The following is a 16,787-nucleotide window of genomic DNA, read 5'->3' as shown; positions in this document are numbered from 1 at the left end:
TTAAGCCATCTCCCTGAAATGTAACTACTGTATGTCTTGTGGTTGGATATTTATGTACAGTTTACTTTAATATCTTCTTCTCCCATTCACTTTTGACACTATGTTGGAAATGCCTCTGCACATTTTAGGGATAGACTGCATGTGTGAAAGGCACTTCATTCATGTTTTTTGGGGATAATGAATGGCAGTAATACCTAAAGGTCACCTATTATGCAAAATCCACTTTTTCACGTCTTTTATACATAAACATATGTCCCCTTTGTGTAAAGAGATTCTGAACGTTTCGGGAAAAAAGATTCCCTCACTTTTTGTCCTGATCCATTTATATAACAACCCTTGAAACACTTTATGATGTCATAACGATGTTTTGGCTTCTTTAACCATTAGCCAATACCTAACCAAGTGAACACCCCCCCCCCCCCATGAGTTCATGAATTTAAAACGCAGACATATTATAGAAACATGTGACAGCTGGACATAAAGACCCAGCTGTAGACAGTGGTCCCAGTCTAATGGCTGTAAAAATGAATGACTTCCTCTTCTAACCTGGAGCAGCAGGGATAAGCTCCACAGGATGATTAGTATGTAATAGAGGGGGAAACCACAGTTCATGAATGCATCCTCTTCCAGGTGCCACATGGAAATATTTTCTTTTCTTGTCATCATGACAATGAAACATATATATTAAACATGCAGAATGCCTTTAACCTTGACTGTCATCATTTCATACTGCTTCATACTATAGCCTGTGTAAATATTGTGTGCATACAGGGTATGGTTGTGGTTGTACTTACAGAAGTGCTCAAGGGAGCTCACAATAAACCAAGTCATTATTTCTGTAGGTAAGATATTTATAAATAGGGTCTCATTTTTTCTTTACCTTTAGCTCTTGATATACAGTGCATTCATTTCAACTTTGAGTATGAGTGTTTGGTTATTTGAAAAGACCAATCAGTTTAAATATGAAGTTGGGTGTTATGTCACTTTCCTTTGCCCTGTTAAAATGTTAGAGGAGTTTGTTCTATTTAATCTTACCTCTATAAATAGCAGGTTTAAACATATTCAGAATTGTTTCATTTTTATAACAGTTCAGTCTATGTTTCTCACCACTAAAAGCAGAAGATGTCAATAGTGTTGACCCATTTTACTTTTTTCCATACATTCCTTCCTGCCATCCACAAAAAGATACAAAATCTACCTGTTCCAGGCAGGATATCTGCGCTGTATGTTGGGCCAACAATGATGTCTTGATAACCAAGACATGCTGAGCCCCTTTCTGCTCTTCAGGGATGAAAAGAAGTCCAATTACCTTGAACTAAAATAAAATATAGGATCAGCAGCAGCGGAGGATTAAATAATATTATGATCCAATCTAAGGCAATGTTCCAGTAACAAAGCAGAGAGTAATGGAAAAATCTAAGCGCTCAATGTTTGGACTCTCCGACATTACTCATCTGGCCTATTGAATGGAGTCTTATCTCGTCATGACAACAGCATATAGAGATTGAGAGTAATTGCCATGGCAACAGGTCACCTTGGAATAGTAGCTTATCTTTCCTTAAACTTGCTTCAGCCGAGCGCTGACGAAGTTTAAAGATACGTCCTCACTGCTGCTCTGTCAGGTTCAACAAGCCTGACAGAAATCTTGTTAAAAGTTCAAAAGATTTCAAGAAAAAGAATAACACTTTCACCACTTGGTGCAATCTCTTTTTTCTGTCAGTCGCCAGCTGACATGTGAACCAAACCCCAGAAGCATATTCCTCCAGGATGCAGCAGCAGATGACTGACCTCCATATGACGAGACTGGAGAAGAGGGCTTTGATCATCATCCAGACCATCATTTTCAAGTACTGTGCCACTTTATGATTTATTTTCCATCTCTTCAATCCAAGAAGATCCATACCCCTCACAACTGTGTGGTAAATAAAAAGCTGCAGACAAAAGATCGTTAGGGTTAGCTTAGCTTATCATAAAGACTGGAAATAAGGGGGAAACAGTTAGGCTCACTCTGCCTAAAATTCACCTTCTAGCACATTAACAGTGTATTAAGTGTGTTTAATACAAAAGTCCCAAACAAAGACTTCAATCTGTTAACTGGCTGTAGATTCAAAATTACAACACAGACATTGGAGTGGTAACAATTGTTCCCATCTAAAAAGTAAATACATGTTTTTCCCAAAGCGTCGGGCGGTTGCTTTAAGACTCTGAGTTTTCATAAAGTAATATTTATCTCTACAAAGTAGGTATAGACCAAAAGATAAAGGCTCCACAAAGAAGAGGCACATGTGCATGTTCATCCAAAAAGGCTCTTTAATTGGTCTAAGTGGTTCATTACAGGGTGAGGGAGCTAGGTAATATAGATACTAGAATAGCTTTCATTACCTCATTCAAATCTGATCATTTAAAAGTAAGAGGAGTTGGGGAAAACAGGGATGACAGGGGAATATAAAAGAGTGGAAATGAGAAAAAATCGTAATATAGGCCAACTGATAGAGTTAATACAGTGATGACAAATATTAAAGTAAATCGGCAATAACCTTACAAAAATGAAAATTGTGCTAAAATGTGATTAGAAATGTTTAAAGAGTGACAATAAATTCCTATCATATGTAGAATACATGAATATGACACTAACCAGTCTCAAATAAGACTTCTCTATATTGATATATTATTTAAATGATTTATTCTTATTGTGAGGCCCTTTGTGATGTTGTGCTGTACTGCAGCCTCCTACTGAAATTCAGTGAGGAACACAAATGGTTTAACACACCAAGTGCTGCTCAGTGCTTTCCCAATACCTTCATCAATTTACAGATTGTGTTCATATGGACTGCTTCGACAAAGTCACTGCTACCTGTCATTATTCCCTATATATGACGATTTGAAGAAGGGTTTAGTTCCATAATATTATAAATATATTAAGAAGTCACCTGAAATGTTAACAGATGTCTCAAAAATAAATGAATTCTAGAAAACTACGGTTGTCCCTTGTCTTGGTCAAGTTTGTGTTTCCTTAATGTGTTATTTTGGAATTAAACTCTTCACATGTTCATCTTCACAATGTTTTGCTACAGTGGCTGCTTGTTTTTGGTGGCGGTATTCATAATCACAATCCCTTGTTCCCTTCACTATTTCACCCTTGTTGTAAGAGGTTAATCTACTTAACAACAACCAAGACTGAATCCCAACCACCCACAATAAAATATGTACAACATACACATGGCATGAAAACTCTGGTTATAGATTAACCATGCGCCAACACCCTGGACTGTTGTAAATCTTAGTGCACATTGAAGCACAGAAAACACAAGCATTGTAGGAAAGTAGCAAGTACGTAAAACCTGCCCACCCACAGCTTTACACAACTGTCTCAAGGTTAAATCGGTACTGTGCAGTTTTCTTATCTTATTGTAGTACAGTATACATCAAAAAAGTCCTAAACATCTATAAAATCTGCTGACCCAAACTTCTATTCTTTACCACACAAAGTCACGTAAAAAATCAACAATTACTTCAAGTTATAACTTTTCCACTTTTCATATATCTTAGCACTTCCCCCTCTCAACAGTGGCCATCTTTAAGAGTCCTGTTCTCTGATATTCCACAGTATCTATCTTCTAAGGTTATTTTGGTTTCCCATTAGACCTCAGACTCAAGACTGGAAACCCGCCGCCAGGGACGAAGTACGCAGGGGCTCCCCGCAGGCTGACCCCCTGCAGGCTGACCCCCTGCAGGCTGACCCCCTGCAGGCTGACCCCCTGCAGACTGACCCCCTGCTCGCTGACTTGCTAGGGCCTCTGATCCAGTCTGGGATCCCTGATAGATGCCATAGGCTCCGTATAGACTGTCCTGGTACAGCAGAGCCCGCTGGCTTCCACATCTCCCACCACCACAAGCCAGCAGCTGGCATACTGGACTGCTGGAGGCCTGCCTGTGGTGCTGCAGGTCTAGGGGGCCGTGGTAGAGCGGTAGTCCAGGATAAGAGTTCAGGTAGTGGGCATATTGTCTGCTAAGCAAGCTGGTGGCTCTGCGTACCATCCCCCGCCCTAAACCACTGCCATGTTGCACTGCCTCTCCGTATGTCGGGAGGTGGGCGGAGTGGGAGTAGCGCATTCTCTGGCCTTTACGCCCATTAGGCCTCCTATGGTCCTCTCTTATGTGGAGGTAGGCCTGGTTCCGTGGGAGGCACAGGTTGTTTCGAAGTTGGGCAGGGTTGTAGGGCTTTGCAGGTGCGGTCTGAGTAAGCATGCATGGGAACAGGTCCGGCAGGGCAGATTGTGATTGGCTGGACAGGGATGACAGGGATTCCTCCATCTGACGTATCTGCTCGCTGCCCCACGTTGCTTTAAGGAATGACGGGCGGCGGTGCCTTCGTCTACCTCTGAGCAACATGTCCTCCGGGGGCCAGGAGCCGTAGTTCTCTACCCGCGGACACTTCACCTCTTCTGAGTACATGTAGTCAACGCTGGGGGCGGAGATGTGGTTTTCTTGGAGGTGGTTGGCTTTGAGCTCACTCAGATAGACGGGGCTTATGTTGCTCTTTTCCTGGTCCCTGTGTTTTCTCCCTTCTACATTCCCATCCTCACACTGGAAACTTTTAGATCTTCTTTTCCGTCTGGAGAAGCCCTCATGGACTTGCTGGTTTTGATGCGGGGAGACCGGGTGAGATGCGTAGATGTCAGGTAGTTGGAGATCATTGTAGGGGATGAAGGGTGAGTGAGGATGGGGGTCTACATAGAGTCTACCTGTGGTCTGGTAGTGGTGACGGTGCTGATGAGGGAGTGGTTCACCCATAGCCAGATGGGGGCTACTGAGGCTGGACACAGGAAGTGGCCGGTCATACAGACATGAAGAAGAGCGAGTTGGGAGCGTGTAGCGTAGTGGTGTTGGCCTGGTCACACCCCTCTGGAGTTTCAGAGAGGTAACAGCGGTCAAAGGTGGGGTTAGTGGGCAGTGATTCTCCGTAATATAGGCAAATCCTCCTGGTACAGTCTCCGTGGCGACTTGTGGAATACGAACAGGCAAGCTGCCGCCATGACGACTCAAATGCTCTATGGTCTTGGTGGCGTGGTCCAGAGACGTCTCAACATTGGCAGTGGAGACCAGGTCCTTGGCAGTGCGAAGCATCTTAAGCATGTTTTGTTGAGCGTAGTTGGAGGTTAGGTCAGGTTTGGCCAAACCAGATGAACGCCCAGGTTCCTCTACTCCCTTGAAACAACTATAAATACCCTGAGAGACGAAACAGAATGATAAAGAAAGAAAGAGGATGGAACAAGAGGTGGAAAACAGACAAGAGAAAAAGAAGTAGAGTATAAATCCCCTTGTTATTTGGAATTAAATCAATAGTTAGCTACAAACAGTTTAACCTTGAATCAACCTAGCACTCCTTAGGGGACAATTTCACAGAAGAAATTTCAACCAATTTGTGCGTTTCAAAGTTACGTTCCACCTCCTAACTAATAAAAACCCCAGTAGCAGTTTAATAAAAAACTGATTTCATTAATATCTCATTTCATCACTGAGGCACTTAGTCACAAATGTATTATGCATTCTCCCGGGAGTCAAAGAAAAACTGTTTAAGCTGAGGGGATTGCTACACACACATACGCACACACACACACACACACACACACACACACACACACACACACACACACACACACACACACACACACACACACACACACACACACACACACACACACACACACACACACACACACACACACACACACACACACACACACACACACACACACACACACACACACACACACACACACATCCAAATCCCATGACTGCTCTCTGCTTACAGTTGGCTGGGAGATCCTGAAAGAGACATATTTAATTTGGCCCTTGGGGCCAGCCCGCACGGATTAATGATCAGATAGTCATTTGGCCGTTAATCTGATAAATCCCCGATCCAGGCACAATAGTGTAATTACACAGTAAGGGAGCACAGAGGCTGGTGTCCGTAGACATTTCCCTGGCTGCATCTTCAGCCGGAGCTTTTTATGCCTCAATGGCCACAGTCCCAAACAACGGTATCAACAAACCAGGCACTGATTAAGGCTAATTGCAAATTAACATTGAGCAATTTGAGTTAAATGCTAAGAGTAAACACCAGAATTAGTGCTTATTTTCTTTACCATTTATCTCTACTCTCCCCTCTTATTTTTAATAACGATGCAGTGATATGTTAGCTAATATTTTAACAAGGCCTGCTAATGATACAATGTAATGACATGCAAATACACATACATTTTCACTTATTCATCATCACATAAAATCCACTTAATTTAAAATAACATATCACTGCAAACAAGAAAGCAACCACTTAACAGTAAAAAATAATCAACCAGCCAATCTTTCAATCACTCAACAGAGCTGTTACTTAACCAATCCAATTTCAGCCAGCCAATACGCTTTTCACAAACTAAATAACCACTTTAGGAATCAGTAATCAGTCATTTCTCCCAATGAACAAGCACTCAAAATCAAACCAACCGGTACTCCATAAGACGACAAGCTACCCAAGTGAGAAAACGAAATCTTATCAATCAAATGACTTATTTGCATATCTCACCCTACTGATGGCCAACATGTAGTCAAGTTTGCGAGACTTGCGGAGGGAGTGTCTCAGTTTCCAGTAGAGCAAGTGTTCCCAGGCAAAGACCAGCATGCTGAGGCCCATGGCCACGAGCAGCATGTAGAAAACTCCCGCCATGTTGTCAATGTCCAGCTTGCTGCTCATCACTTCGTTCTTCTCGTTCTGACAGATGCCCGACAACCACACCGTCTCCAAGCGCTGCGTGTCTCCTGGAGGGAAGTAGGTTTATAAGAGTAGAGGGGGGAGAAGAAAACGTATATGAGATGACTGGTCAGAGTAATAAGGAGTAAGATATATGATAGCTTACAATCAAGATGAATATCGTGAAGATCATGGTTAATATTGGGTATTATTTAATATCGGGGGCTAAAATCCTTGTAGTGGCTTGAGTGGCAGCCATCTTCTTATTTTCTTTTTCTATTTTTTTTCTTTGTTGATCCTACCCTGGTATCCCCCATGTCAACATCCAAGTCATAAGTATGACTTAGAAACACAGAAAATATCCAAAAATATGCACATGGGCCCATAAAATCAAAGCAAAATCAAGGCTTCATGTCAGCCAAAGTCAAAGAAATTAAAAGCTAATGTAATAGGGAAAACTGATGTATCGACCTTGTACAGTGTTTTTTCTTTCAAACTAAATCATTCATACAACAGTATTCAATTGTCTGATGATAGGAACGCTTTTCACTACCTTCCATGAGGTCAGGTGACAAAATTGGCGAGACTTGGCAGATAAGACACATTCAGTTCTGCTCTTTTTCCTGCTCCATTGTCAGAACACTGCGGGACTTCAACTGTACACAAACTGAACAAAATGAGCTAAAAGTCAGTACTCCAACATTATCAACCTGACTGATCCATATTCTGCCATTTGGGGAATTGTGTATAAAATGATTGCAAAAACATAAATAATTTGTACTTGAAAAGGGTCTTTCTGGCTGCACACTACAATGAAGTGTTGAGGAATCCCAACACACAAACAAAGCACATTTTAAATGAGAATAATTTACAGCACTTGAACACCATTTCCTCAAGCTTCATTGCACCATAAGCTATTCCTCCAGCCCTCTGAACAGGTGGCCACCTCTTGGGCTGCGTTCTCCACAGCGGCCTTCAGGGAGCAAGGCCTATTTTCCCTCTCAGTCAGCATATGGTGATAACAAAGACACTTTTTCTTAAATCATCCCTGAAAGCTCGGCAAGAGTGTGTGGGGTGCTCTTAAGCTCCCAGAGGAGCGGAGGATATTAATTCCACCCTCATGGTGAGCGTGTTTGTGTATATATAGGTAGGAAGCAAACTAGTGTGTGTGTGTGTGTGTGTGTGTGTGTGTGTGTGTGTGTGTGTGTGTGTGTGTGTGTGTGTGTGTGTGTGTGTGTGTGTGTGTGTGTGTGTGTGTGTGTGTGTGTGTGTGTAATGGAGATAATCGTATCTCTAACACTCCCTGCTGTTCTCCAGGATATTAACTCTTCCCTGTAAGCCCACTTCCCTGCTGACACAGCAAACACTGAACTGGACTGAAGCCAGTTCAACAGATCACATACAGAGTGTCAGCCAGAGAAGAACAACACAAACAGATAAAATACTGCAAAGTGTACAGTGCGAGAGTGTCTTCAGTCAAGGATTGTGTGTTATATATTATAAGGTATGGATCACCGTCTCCAAGGAACTGCAGCAGAGCCAGGTCAATAAGACGCTTCCAGCGGGTGTTCTTCTGCAGAGCGATGCCGTATCCTGTGGTGGCAAATACTTTCCCACTGCCAATGGTCACCAGCTTGCAGCCCTCGTCCTTCCCGGCCATATAGTTCAAAACGGCAGCGTCGTAGATGAAAGCGTCCAGTTTCCTGCATCACAATAAAGCGTCTTTGTCTGAGAAAAGGTTTAGCTCCTAAAAAGTGTAATAGTGTCTTACACACATGTTAGATTTGTATGTCTGTCCTAAAGAAGTCTTCAGTATTAGTGGATTTATACTCAAACCATTCAATACAAATGGTGTATACCTATGCTCCGGGGACCATGCATGTGAGAGGTTTTACTGAGTGTACAAAATGTTTAATGCTCAATATGGTTAAAATAACTTCAAATGTTTTCAACTGGTTATAAGTGAAGATTTAATGTTTGACAGCTCTTTTTTATACAAAGTAAACTGCACTAGGCTTGATTTGTTTTAATCTAAAAATACACCCATCAAATCGGCCTGTTCACAAATAAATGCTACATCACAAAGGATCAAATCTCTGTTGCGTCACCCAAATGATTATCATAATGACTTGTGATATGCGTCTCAGATCTTCACTAGCAGGAGGGTCATTTAAAAATAGCCTCTTATCTTAATTGTGTAACAAAGTTAAAAAGTTAGTAAGACTGTACCCAGTCTTCAGGCTTTCTAGAGCTTCTTCCACCCCCTTCTGGTTGTATTTCATCATGTGCATGTGCATGTCGGGGTAGTTGCTGCGGATGTTCCTCTCTGTGCTCCCGTTCGGGACCGTCCCAAAGCGAAAAGGAGGATAATGCTCATGTGGTTTCTGGAACTGTAGGAAGACACGGGATGAGAGGAAAGGAAAGGGGGGAGAAGATATGAGAGATGAGGAGAAGGAGACACGAAAATAGAGGGAAGTAAGAGAAGAAGTTTGGTAGGGACAAGGGGGAGAGAGACAGAAGGGAGTGGGGATAAAATGAAAGGAGAGGAGAGAGACTGAAGGCAGCGATAGCAGAATAGGGGAAGATGGGGGCAAGAAGAAGATGACACAAAAGAAGGCAGAACAAGAGGAAAAGGGGAGGAAACAGAGGAGAAGAAGGACAGAGGATAGGGATAATTAAATAGTCAGAGAGCAAAGAACGAAAGACCAAAAAGGATAAGAGGGGAGAAAAAGGAGAAAGGAAAGGAAAGTAGAAGAGGAGAAGTGTGAACGGGAGAAAAAGATGAGATGAGTGGAAGAAAAAGGAAAAAAGAAAAGAAGAAAGGAAAGTAAAGTGGAAAGGTAATCAGAAGAGATGAGAAAATGTAATGAAGGCAAGGAGAAGACGATAAATGAATAAAGGAAAGAAGAAGAGGAAGTGAGGAGGAAAGGGGAAAGAAAATGGAGAAAATACGAATAAAAAGGAAAACAAAGAAGAAAGCAAAACACAGACGAGCAAAAACGGGACCGGAATGAAGAAATGGTTTGGAGAGGAGTAAAGAGGACGAGGGACTACTCAGTTAAATGAAATCCATTTTAGAGTCATTCCAATTTGTTTCCATGGGTGATTTAATCAGCAGCCAAACTCAATGCTGTTTGAATGGCCAGTACACCGCTCAGCTCACCTCCGTTTGATTACATCTGTTAGAATCATTTTACTGCCAACAGATGATCCAGCTCAATCTGTACCCGATTGAAGCTGCATTTCACAAGCTAACGTATGAATGCAGGATGAAGCACAAATACGTCTGTTAGAGCTCAATTAGACTGTAAACAGGAAAGATCTATTCATCTCGTATGCGGCATTGAGCTTTTGAGCCGTGCGAAAATGAATGGGCCAATCAAAACTGTGAGTTTGTGAGTGGGTGTGTGCATGTGAGTTATATAATCACTCTTCAGCTGCAACTCTAATGGATTTAGTTGAGATTCTATACATCTTTTAGTTTTTTGATAATTAGCTGTCCTAACAAAAGCAATTAAGTCAGATGTGAGAATAGAAATTAAAGGATGAGTCTTTTTTTTCAAATCTATCTTATTACAATACTCATTTCAAGATTTTAACAATGACAATATTATTGTAATTGTCCCTGCTCCTGGCGGGAAAGGGAATTCTTGGAAAAGGAAATTCAATGTAAGTGATGGGGGAACAAATTAAGTAGATATGTGTCAGTCTTTATTGAACATAAATATTGCGTTGTGTTGGGATCGCGCTACCACGGCTTAGCTAAAAAGACTTCCTGAGTGGTCAAAAGGCAGAATTTTTAACTGCATTATCAATACATTTTCAGACAAATTATTTAAATTCTCATTTCTAAATATGTGCATGGTTAATATCGTAAATTGAAACAAAACAAAAAAAAACTATTGGTTAGGAAAAAGAGTACGGTTTGGCTTGAAAGTATGTTTTATTCATTATTTTAGTTATGGAGGCAAATCAAAAAAGTAAACCTTGACTTTTGGTTTCACACGGGGCACCAATGAAAGCCTCCAGTCCTGTGTTTTTGCATCCTTCCACCCCAAACTCCTCCCTATGTTGTCTGTTTGGGTCGACTGCACTTTGAATCATATTTAATTATCTTCAGTCTATTCAGATCAGGCTCTGAGTATCCTCAGGTCCCTTATGGATTGGGTCTCTGTTTTTAAAAATATCTATTTATGCATCTAATGATTTTCCGCAGTTCTGCTTTGTAACCGGAGGTAGTCACTGGGGGGAAGCTGGAAAGTATTGAAGGTTACACACCTTGATTTTCATCTTTTCATGCCGTCTATTGACTATATAGAAAATATATAAAAACACATGCCTTATCCTTTAAACCTGAGAAGTGAACCCAGCAAGCCCACAACCTAAACCAGCCTAATCCTCTATCGTGTAGGATCTCAAAAATAAGGGGCAGCTGAGGTTGTGTTGTGCTGGGTAATTTATATTAGTCCTTTATGCTGTAGGACAAAAAGCATCTGCATAAAGTTAATATAGTCAGCTAATACAACCACAGATCACTGAGGTGGCGCTGCTGATCCCTGCCGGGGTGTTGTTTTTCACTTTCTATGAAGTATGAAATGCTTTCTTTTAAAGCTCCTCTGAGGCTCCTCTTCTAGGTTTAGTGAGTGTTTGTATGTGTATGTGTGTGTGTATGTGTATGTGTATGTGTATGTGTATGTGTATGTGTATGTGTATGTGTATGTGTATATGTGTGTGTGTGTGTGTGTGTGTGTGTGTGTGTGTGTGTGTGTGTGTGTGTGTGTGTGTGTGTGTGTGTGTGTGTGTGTGTGTGTGTGTGTGTGTGTGTGTGTGTGTGTGTGTGTGTGTGTGTGTGTGTGTGTGTGTGTGTGTGTGTGTGTGTGTGTGTGTGTGTGTGTGTGTGTGTGTTTGTTTGTTTGTGTGTGCTCGCCACAAAATTAGAAAAAGTCCCTCGGTGTTGTTTTTTCCTCTCTGTTTTTAAGCGCTTGAAATTTCACCATCTTGTTTTAACAGGGTAAGCGAGTCGGGAGATGGAGACGGCACAGGGGGAATATTGATATACGGACCCAAAGACAGACAGGACAAACGGAGACTCAGACACCATCTGTATTGACAGAAGGCAGTAATTGATTAGTCATTCATGCTACTGGGCTCCCCACTGATAGGAAAAGGACAGAGGCTTTCACAACAAAGTCCTTTTACCTGACTTCATCTTGAAGGCCTTCAGTGAGTCTTTTGTCTTTCTTCGGTTCATGGTTTATTAGTGGATGCAGAGTGATGAACAGAGAGAAAAGGAGATGATGTAGCTGGGTTCAAACACAAAGACATGGTATCTCACAGCTCCACATGCTCTCTGTATGTCTGTGAACTTTCACTGAACCGTCCCTCCTCATAATTACTGAGGTTATTATTCTAAGTATTTTTTATTCAGTCTCTTACCTTCTTGTCAGAAAGCCCAGACACTGTGTCGATATATTGCTCCTGGATCATGAAGGCAGCCAGGTTGGCAGTGTAGGAAGCCAGGAAGATGACAGCAAAGAAGGCCCAGACCAGGACCATGATCTTACTGGTCGTTCCTTTGGGGTTTTCAATGGGGACCGAGTTGTTAAAGACAATACCCCACAGCAGCCACACTGACTTCCCGATGGTGAACGTTGGGCCACCAGGAGCTAAAGGAACAGAGTGAGGAGGGAATCAGAGAGGCTGTATCTGCAAAAAAAAGGTCTTGAATATTGAGACATCTTTAGCCAACAATGAGAAAATAAGAGGCTCTGTAGAGGAATATCATAAAAAGATTGTCGATGATTCAAGTCTCAAATTAAAATGGTTCCTCTTCAGATAAGCAACAAACACTTACAGTGCAGTATTACATTTTACATGATTGTTATAAAACGGTGTCGGAATCACTAATATTGAAACGGGAAATCGTGATCATTTTTGGGTTCATACTTGAACCTAACAGTATTTCTTGTACTTTCCATCTGTGTATGCATGTTTTTCCCCAAATATTGGTAACCTGTGTCAAAGTCAGATGTATCTTTCAATCCCGCCATCCAGCCCCCACGTCCTTGTTCTTGTTTTGTAGCATCATCACACAATTTAATTCCTACTTCCTTCTAGTGATTTTTGTCTTGATTTAGTTGGGGCAATTTCTGGTAAAAAATTGTCAATTACAGTAGATATAAATGTTAAACCAAAGCTGTTTGAGTGGCCACCTTTCCTTTTGATGATTTTAGGTCAAGTTTTGCTGTTACAAAAATATGTCTACTGTTCACCATGGAAGTATTCATGAGCCACCTCACACCCTTCCGAGATCTACCAAACATCGGAACAATTTCACAGTTTCAGCCTCGCTTCCATCGCTCTCTGCCACTGTTGCTCATGTGCAGCAACAGAGGGTTCCACCGCCATCAATCAGACTTCGATTAGCGCGGCGACCAATGCTAATTAAAACAAGAAAATGACCTTTCGGACCCGGATACGAGGCACACTGTCAGTGCTGCATTCAGGGATTGATTAGCCCTCTCCCCAAAATCCTGTAGGAAACTCTTAACATTGCAGGACATGCGGACGGGGCTGGATTTAGCGGCGGGCATGCATGCTTACAGTGAAGTGCTATGAAGAGGCAATTTTTTGATGTATTTTTTCCCAGGATACAGCAGACATTGGAAAATATGCCAGATTAAGAAAAATAAATACATTCATTGAAATCGATAGGATGAACTTTACTCATGTAGTGAAACAAAAGGTTAAACACTCACTTTTGGCGCTGACCAGACTGCGGTTGTAGCCGACTGGACTTAAGTATTCAAACACAAAAACTGTCACAGCCACGACGGTCAGGCACATCACAAACATCATGACCCAAACTGCTGGACTGTAGGGCTCTGGAGGAGGGGGAGGAAGATGGGGGTGAAGAGGAAGAGGTGGAGAAGAAGAGAAAGAAAAAAACATGAAGGATTAAAGTAATTCTCTTTTGTACGTCCTGCTTCAAAACCTCGGCCTGTGATGGGGGTCACCATACGTGGTTGGAGGATAGCAAGATGAGAAGATGAGAAGACAGAATTACACTGTTCAGGATTTGGTGCTGAATTTTCTTGTTTGGGGTTTGGAAAAGGGATTTAGGTGTGTGTGCGGCACGTAAGGGGATTTAGTTGTAGGATACAGTTATCGCCGGGATAAAAGCTTAATGGGAAGTTTCCTGAAGCGTCTGCAGAGACAGAACTCGTTTAAGTAGGCCAACCTGGGAGAAAGTGTTGAGGCAGAAGATGGCAGCAACATTGGCTGACACTTACTGTACATCATACAACAGAAAAGTTATGATGGGATTCAACTAACTATTGGGTCTAAAGGAAGCAATCGTTTTTTTCTCACCAAGAAAAGCAGATGGGGAAACTGTGCCATTGCTGCGGGCTACCATGACACTAATGCCCGTCTCAACAAACGGCACGGAGAAGTCGATTATTTCCGAACGCTCCTCGTTGATAGTGAGAGAGCCAATAGCCATGTCAGCTCGCCTGTAGAAAACCTGACAGAAGAAATACAAAGAAAGGAATTCAAACACTGTGGTAAAATAGTGAGGAATTAATAAAAGTCAGTGGTCTAAAAACATGCTTTTCTTGTTTTTATTTTGCATCTGAATCAAACTATTTTGGTGACTGTATAATTCTGTAAAATATGCCTGAATGGGTTTATTTTATCACAACTTCCTTGTGTCCCGGAGGACAAGCTGCCAAGCTCTTCGTTGCTGAAATGAGAGCAAATTCTGAATTTCATGAGCAATCCTTTTTAGACGTGGAAGCCACAGTGCAGCAATGCAGTTGTCTAGGGTAAGGCATGACTCTAACAAACAGTAAGGCTGTGGCATGACTCTTATCACGACTGTCTGCTGAAATACAAAAATATTTGTCTCATCATCCGAGCATCAGAGAGAGAGCATGCTGCATCTCAGGAGTGTTTAGATCCAAGCTTTCAGACAGACAGACAGACAGACAGACAGACAGACAGACAGACAGACAGACAGACAGACAGACAGACAGACAGACAGACAGACAGACAGACAGAAAGACACACACACACACACACACACACGCACGCACGCACACACACACACACGCACGCACACGCACGCACACACGCACGCACGCGCACGCACGCACGCACACACACAAACACACACACACACACACACACACAGACTGACAAAGCGCCTGCAGGAACAGAAACACAAGCAGCAAGGCTCTCCTGAGGAACACCTGTTCAGGGTGCTTCACTTTCAGATGCATCTGCGTTTGATGTGGCTCGCTGTGTGGAAGAAAAGCGTTGTTCCATATGTGCATGCAAGGCCTCACACCACTGACCAAGCCAAAGCCCATCAAAGAATTTCTCTCCGCCATGCAGTGCTGTTACTCCAGACGCTGTGCATCGTTACTGCCATCTCCAAACTGTACAGCTTTGAAATGCTTATATCACTTCATCTGTGTGACAACGGTTAATTTATCATCAACATTTCAACATAACATAAATAATGCTGTACGTAAAACACCTGACACTTTTTAACGTGAACCTTTTCCAACATCTGACCAATTCATTTTGTATTTGAATAATGTCATTCGTGGGAAAACGCACAAAAAAACATTGATTTATTTCAGCTTTAGAATAATGTTTTGCTTTTGTTGTGTGCTTTTGTATTTTGACTACATTTTCATAAATTCGTGGCTACAGAACGTTTTTTTTAAAGATATTGTATTATTTCCTTGCTATTTAAATATATATATGTAGATCGTTTTATACTAAGTCCTTTTCGACCCCAGGATTCATTTGGAGTGATTCAGCTTTGAGTTTACTGCAAATATTTGGTGATAGCTATAGCATGCTAAACACCACTTACCTCTAATTTAATCGTTGCATGTCATAGCCCAAAGCTACATTTATTTGGGTTGGATCTATGGATAAACATTTTAAAGCACCTTGTAGATGAACACTAAGCGACTCATCCCAGCTGCACCAGCTGCTGCATTCAGGGATTTATCCTTCCTTAAATAGCTCAGCCCTCAGTCTTACCTCCCCAATCATGCCGTTCCAAGTACCACGGACCAGCTTGCCATGTTTTCCATTGGTGACTAAGTAGAGGTCATATGAGAACTTGATGGTGCGGGACAGTTTCTTCAGGATATCTATGCAGAAGCCCTTACAGCACAGTTTGGTGTAGGACTCCGCGTGGCCGATGTCACTGAAAGAAAGATGAGGACAAGAAGCGTCACACACAGTAAACGCAGTGATAGTTTTCAACATATTCTGGTAAATAAAGTCCTGTCTGGCCTCTGGGACTATATTTAGCTTTCTAGACCTAAGCTGTTGTTTTGCCTCGTTCCAGAGAGTGGGTGCTAAATAGTTGTGTGCCCTCATTCTGACAGTGACTATTGTCTACAGCAGTGAAGTGAAGGGCAGGCAATGGCTGGTTCATTAGCTAAAATCAATATCTGTTAACAAGGTGTCGATGGAGACGGAGGAGACAGAGAATAGATACATACGCACACAAGCACACATAGACACAGGCAGAGGCAGTGTGACAGAGATGCATGAGTAAATGTGATGGCCTCTAATCAAAGGCCATTAAGGTGTGTAGCATGTGAGAGACACTTACTTCATCTCTGTGTCCTCGCTACTTAATGGGGTGTAGAAGAAGAGAGCAGAAAGACAGAAAATGGTGAAGAAATAATCAAATCAAAAATGACAAGACATTAAAACAGAGGACGATGAAAGTTAAAAGCATACAGATTGAATATATTGACAAAACTACAAAGTATCAAAGTGGAGGCCTAAAACTTACAAGGGCTATTCAGTCTGTAAGTTATTTAACTTAGTGTGTGTGTTTGTGTGTGTGCAAGATAACCTCAGCATGTCAATTAGTTACCACAGGAGCCAAAGAGCATTTAAAAAGATCATTAAAAAATCATGTGAATGAATAAATGCGGGATACAATGAATGATAAAGAGTCAAACGAGTAATTAACATTCAAGTTGATTATTCTCAACAG

The 16,787-nt window shown here is 41.8% G+C and overlaps 1 protein-coding gene across 3 annotated transcripts in view; it reads right to left on the bottom strand.

The window, feature by feature from the left end:
- Positions 1–529: 529 nt before the first annotated feature.
- The window catches only part of LOC307024093 (glutamate receptor ionotropic, NMDA 2C-like), a 65,650-nt gene continuing 49,392 nt past the window's right edge, over positions 530–16,787 (bottom strand). The window contains exons 9-17 of one of the 3 annotated variants that reach the window (XM_079657910.1): positions 16,395–16,415; positions 15,812–15,980; positions 14,123–14,276; positions 13,510–13,635; positions 12,188–12,417; positions 8,981–9,141; positions 8,267–8,454; positions 6,587–6,819; positions 530–5,229 (exon numbers count right to left, since the gene is read on the bottom strand). In XM_079657910.1, coding sequence (XP_079514036.1) covers positions 3,640–5,229; positions 6,587–6,819; positions 8,267–8,454; positions 8,981–9,141; positions 12,188–12,417; positions 13,510–13,635; positions 14,123–14,276; positions 15,812–15,980; positions 16,395–16,415 — 2,872 coding nt within the window. In that variant the 3' untranslated portion in view covers positions 530–3,639. The remainder of the gene's footprint in view (positions 5,230–6,586; positions 6,820–8,266; positions 8,455–8,980; positions 9,142–12,187; positions 12,418–13,509; positions 13,636–14,122; positions 14,277–15,811; positions 15,981–16,394; positions 16,416–16,787) is intronic. The other 2 variants (XM_079657911.1, XM_079657912.1) reach the window with 2 other exon arrangements.

This window comes from Notothenia rossii, assembly GCF_949606895.1.
Source record: "Notothenia rossii genome assembly, chromosome: 11".
Classification (NCBI taxonomy): Eukaryota; Metazoa; Chordata; class Actinopteri; order Perciformes; family Nototheniidae; genus Notothenia; species Notothenia rossii.
Note: the sequence above shows the minus strand (reverse complement) of the source record. Positions and strands in the feature narration are given on the sequence as shown.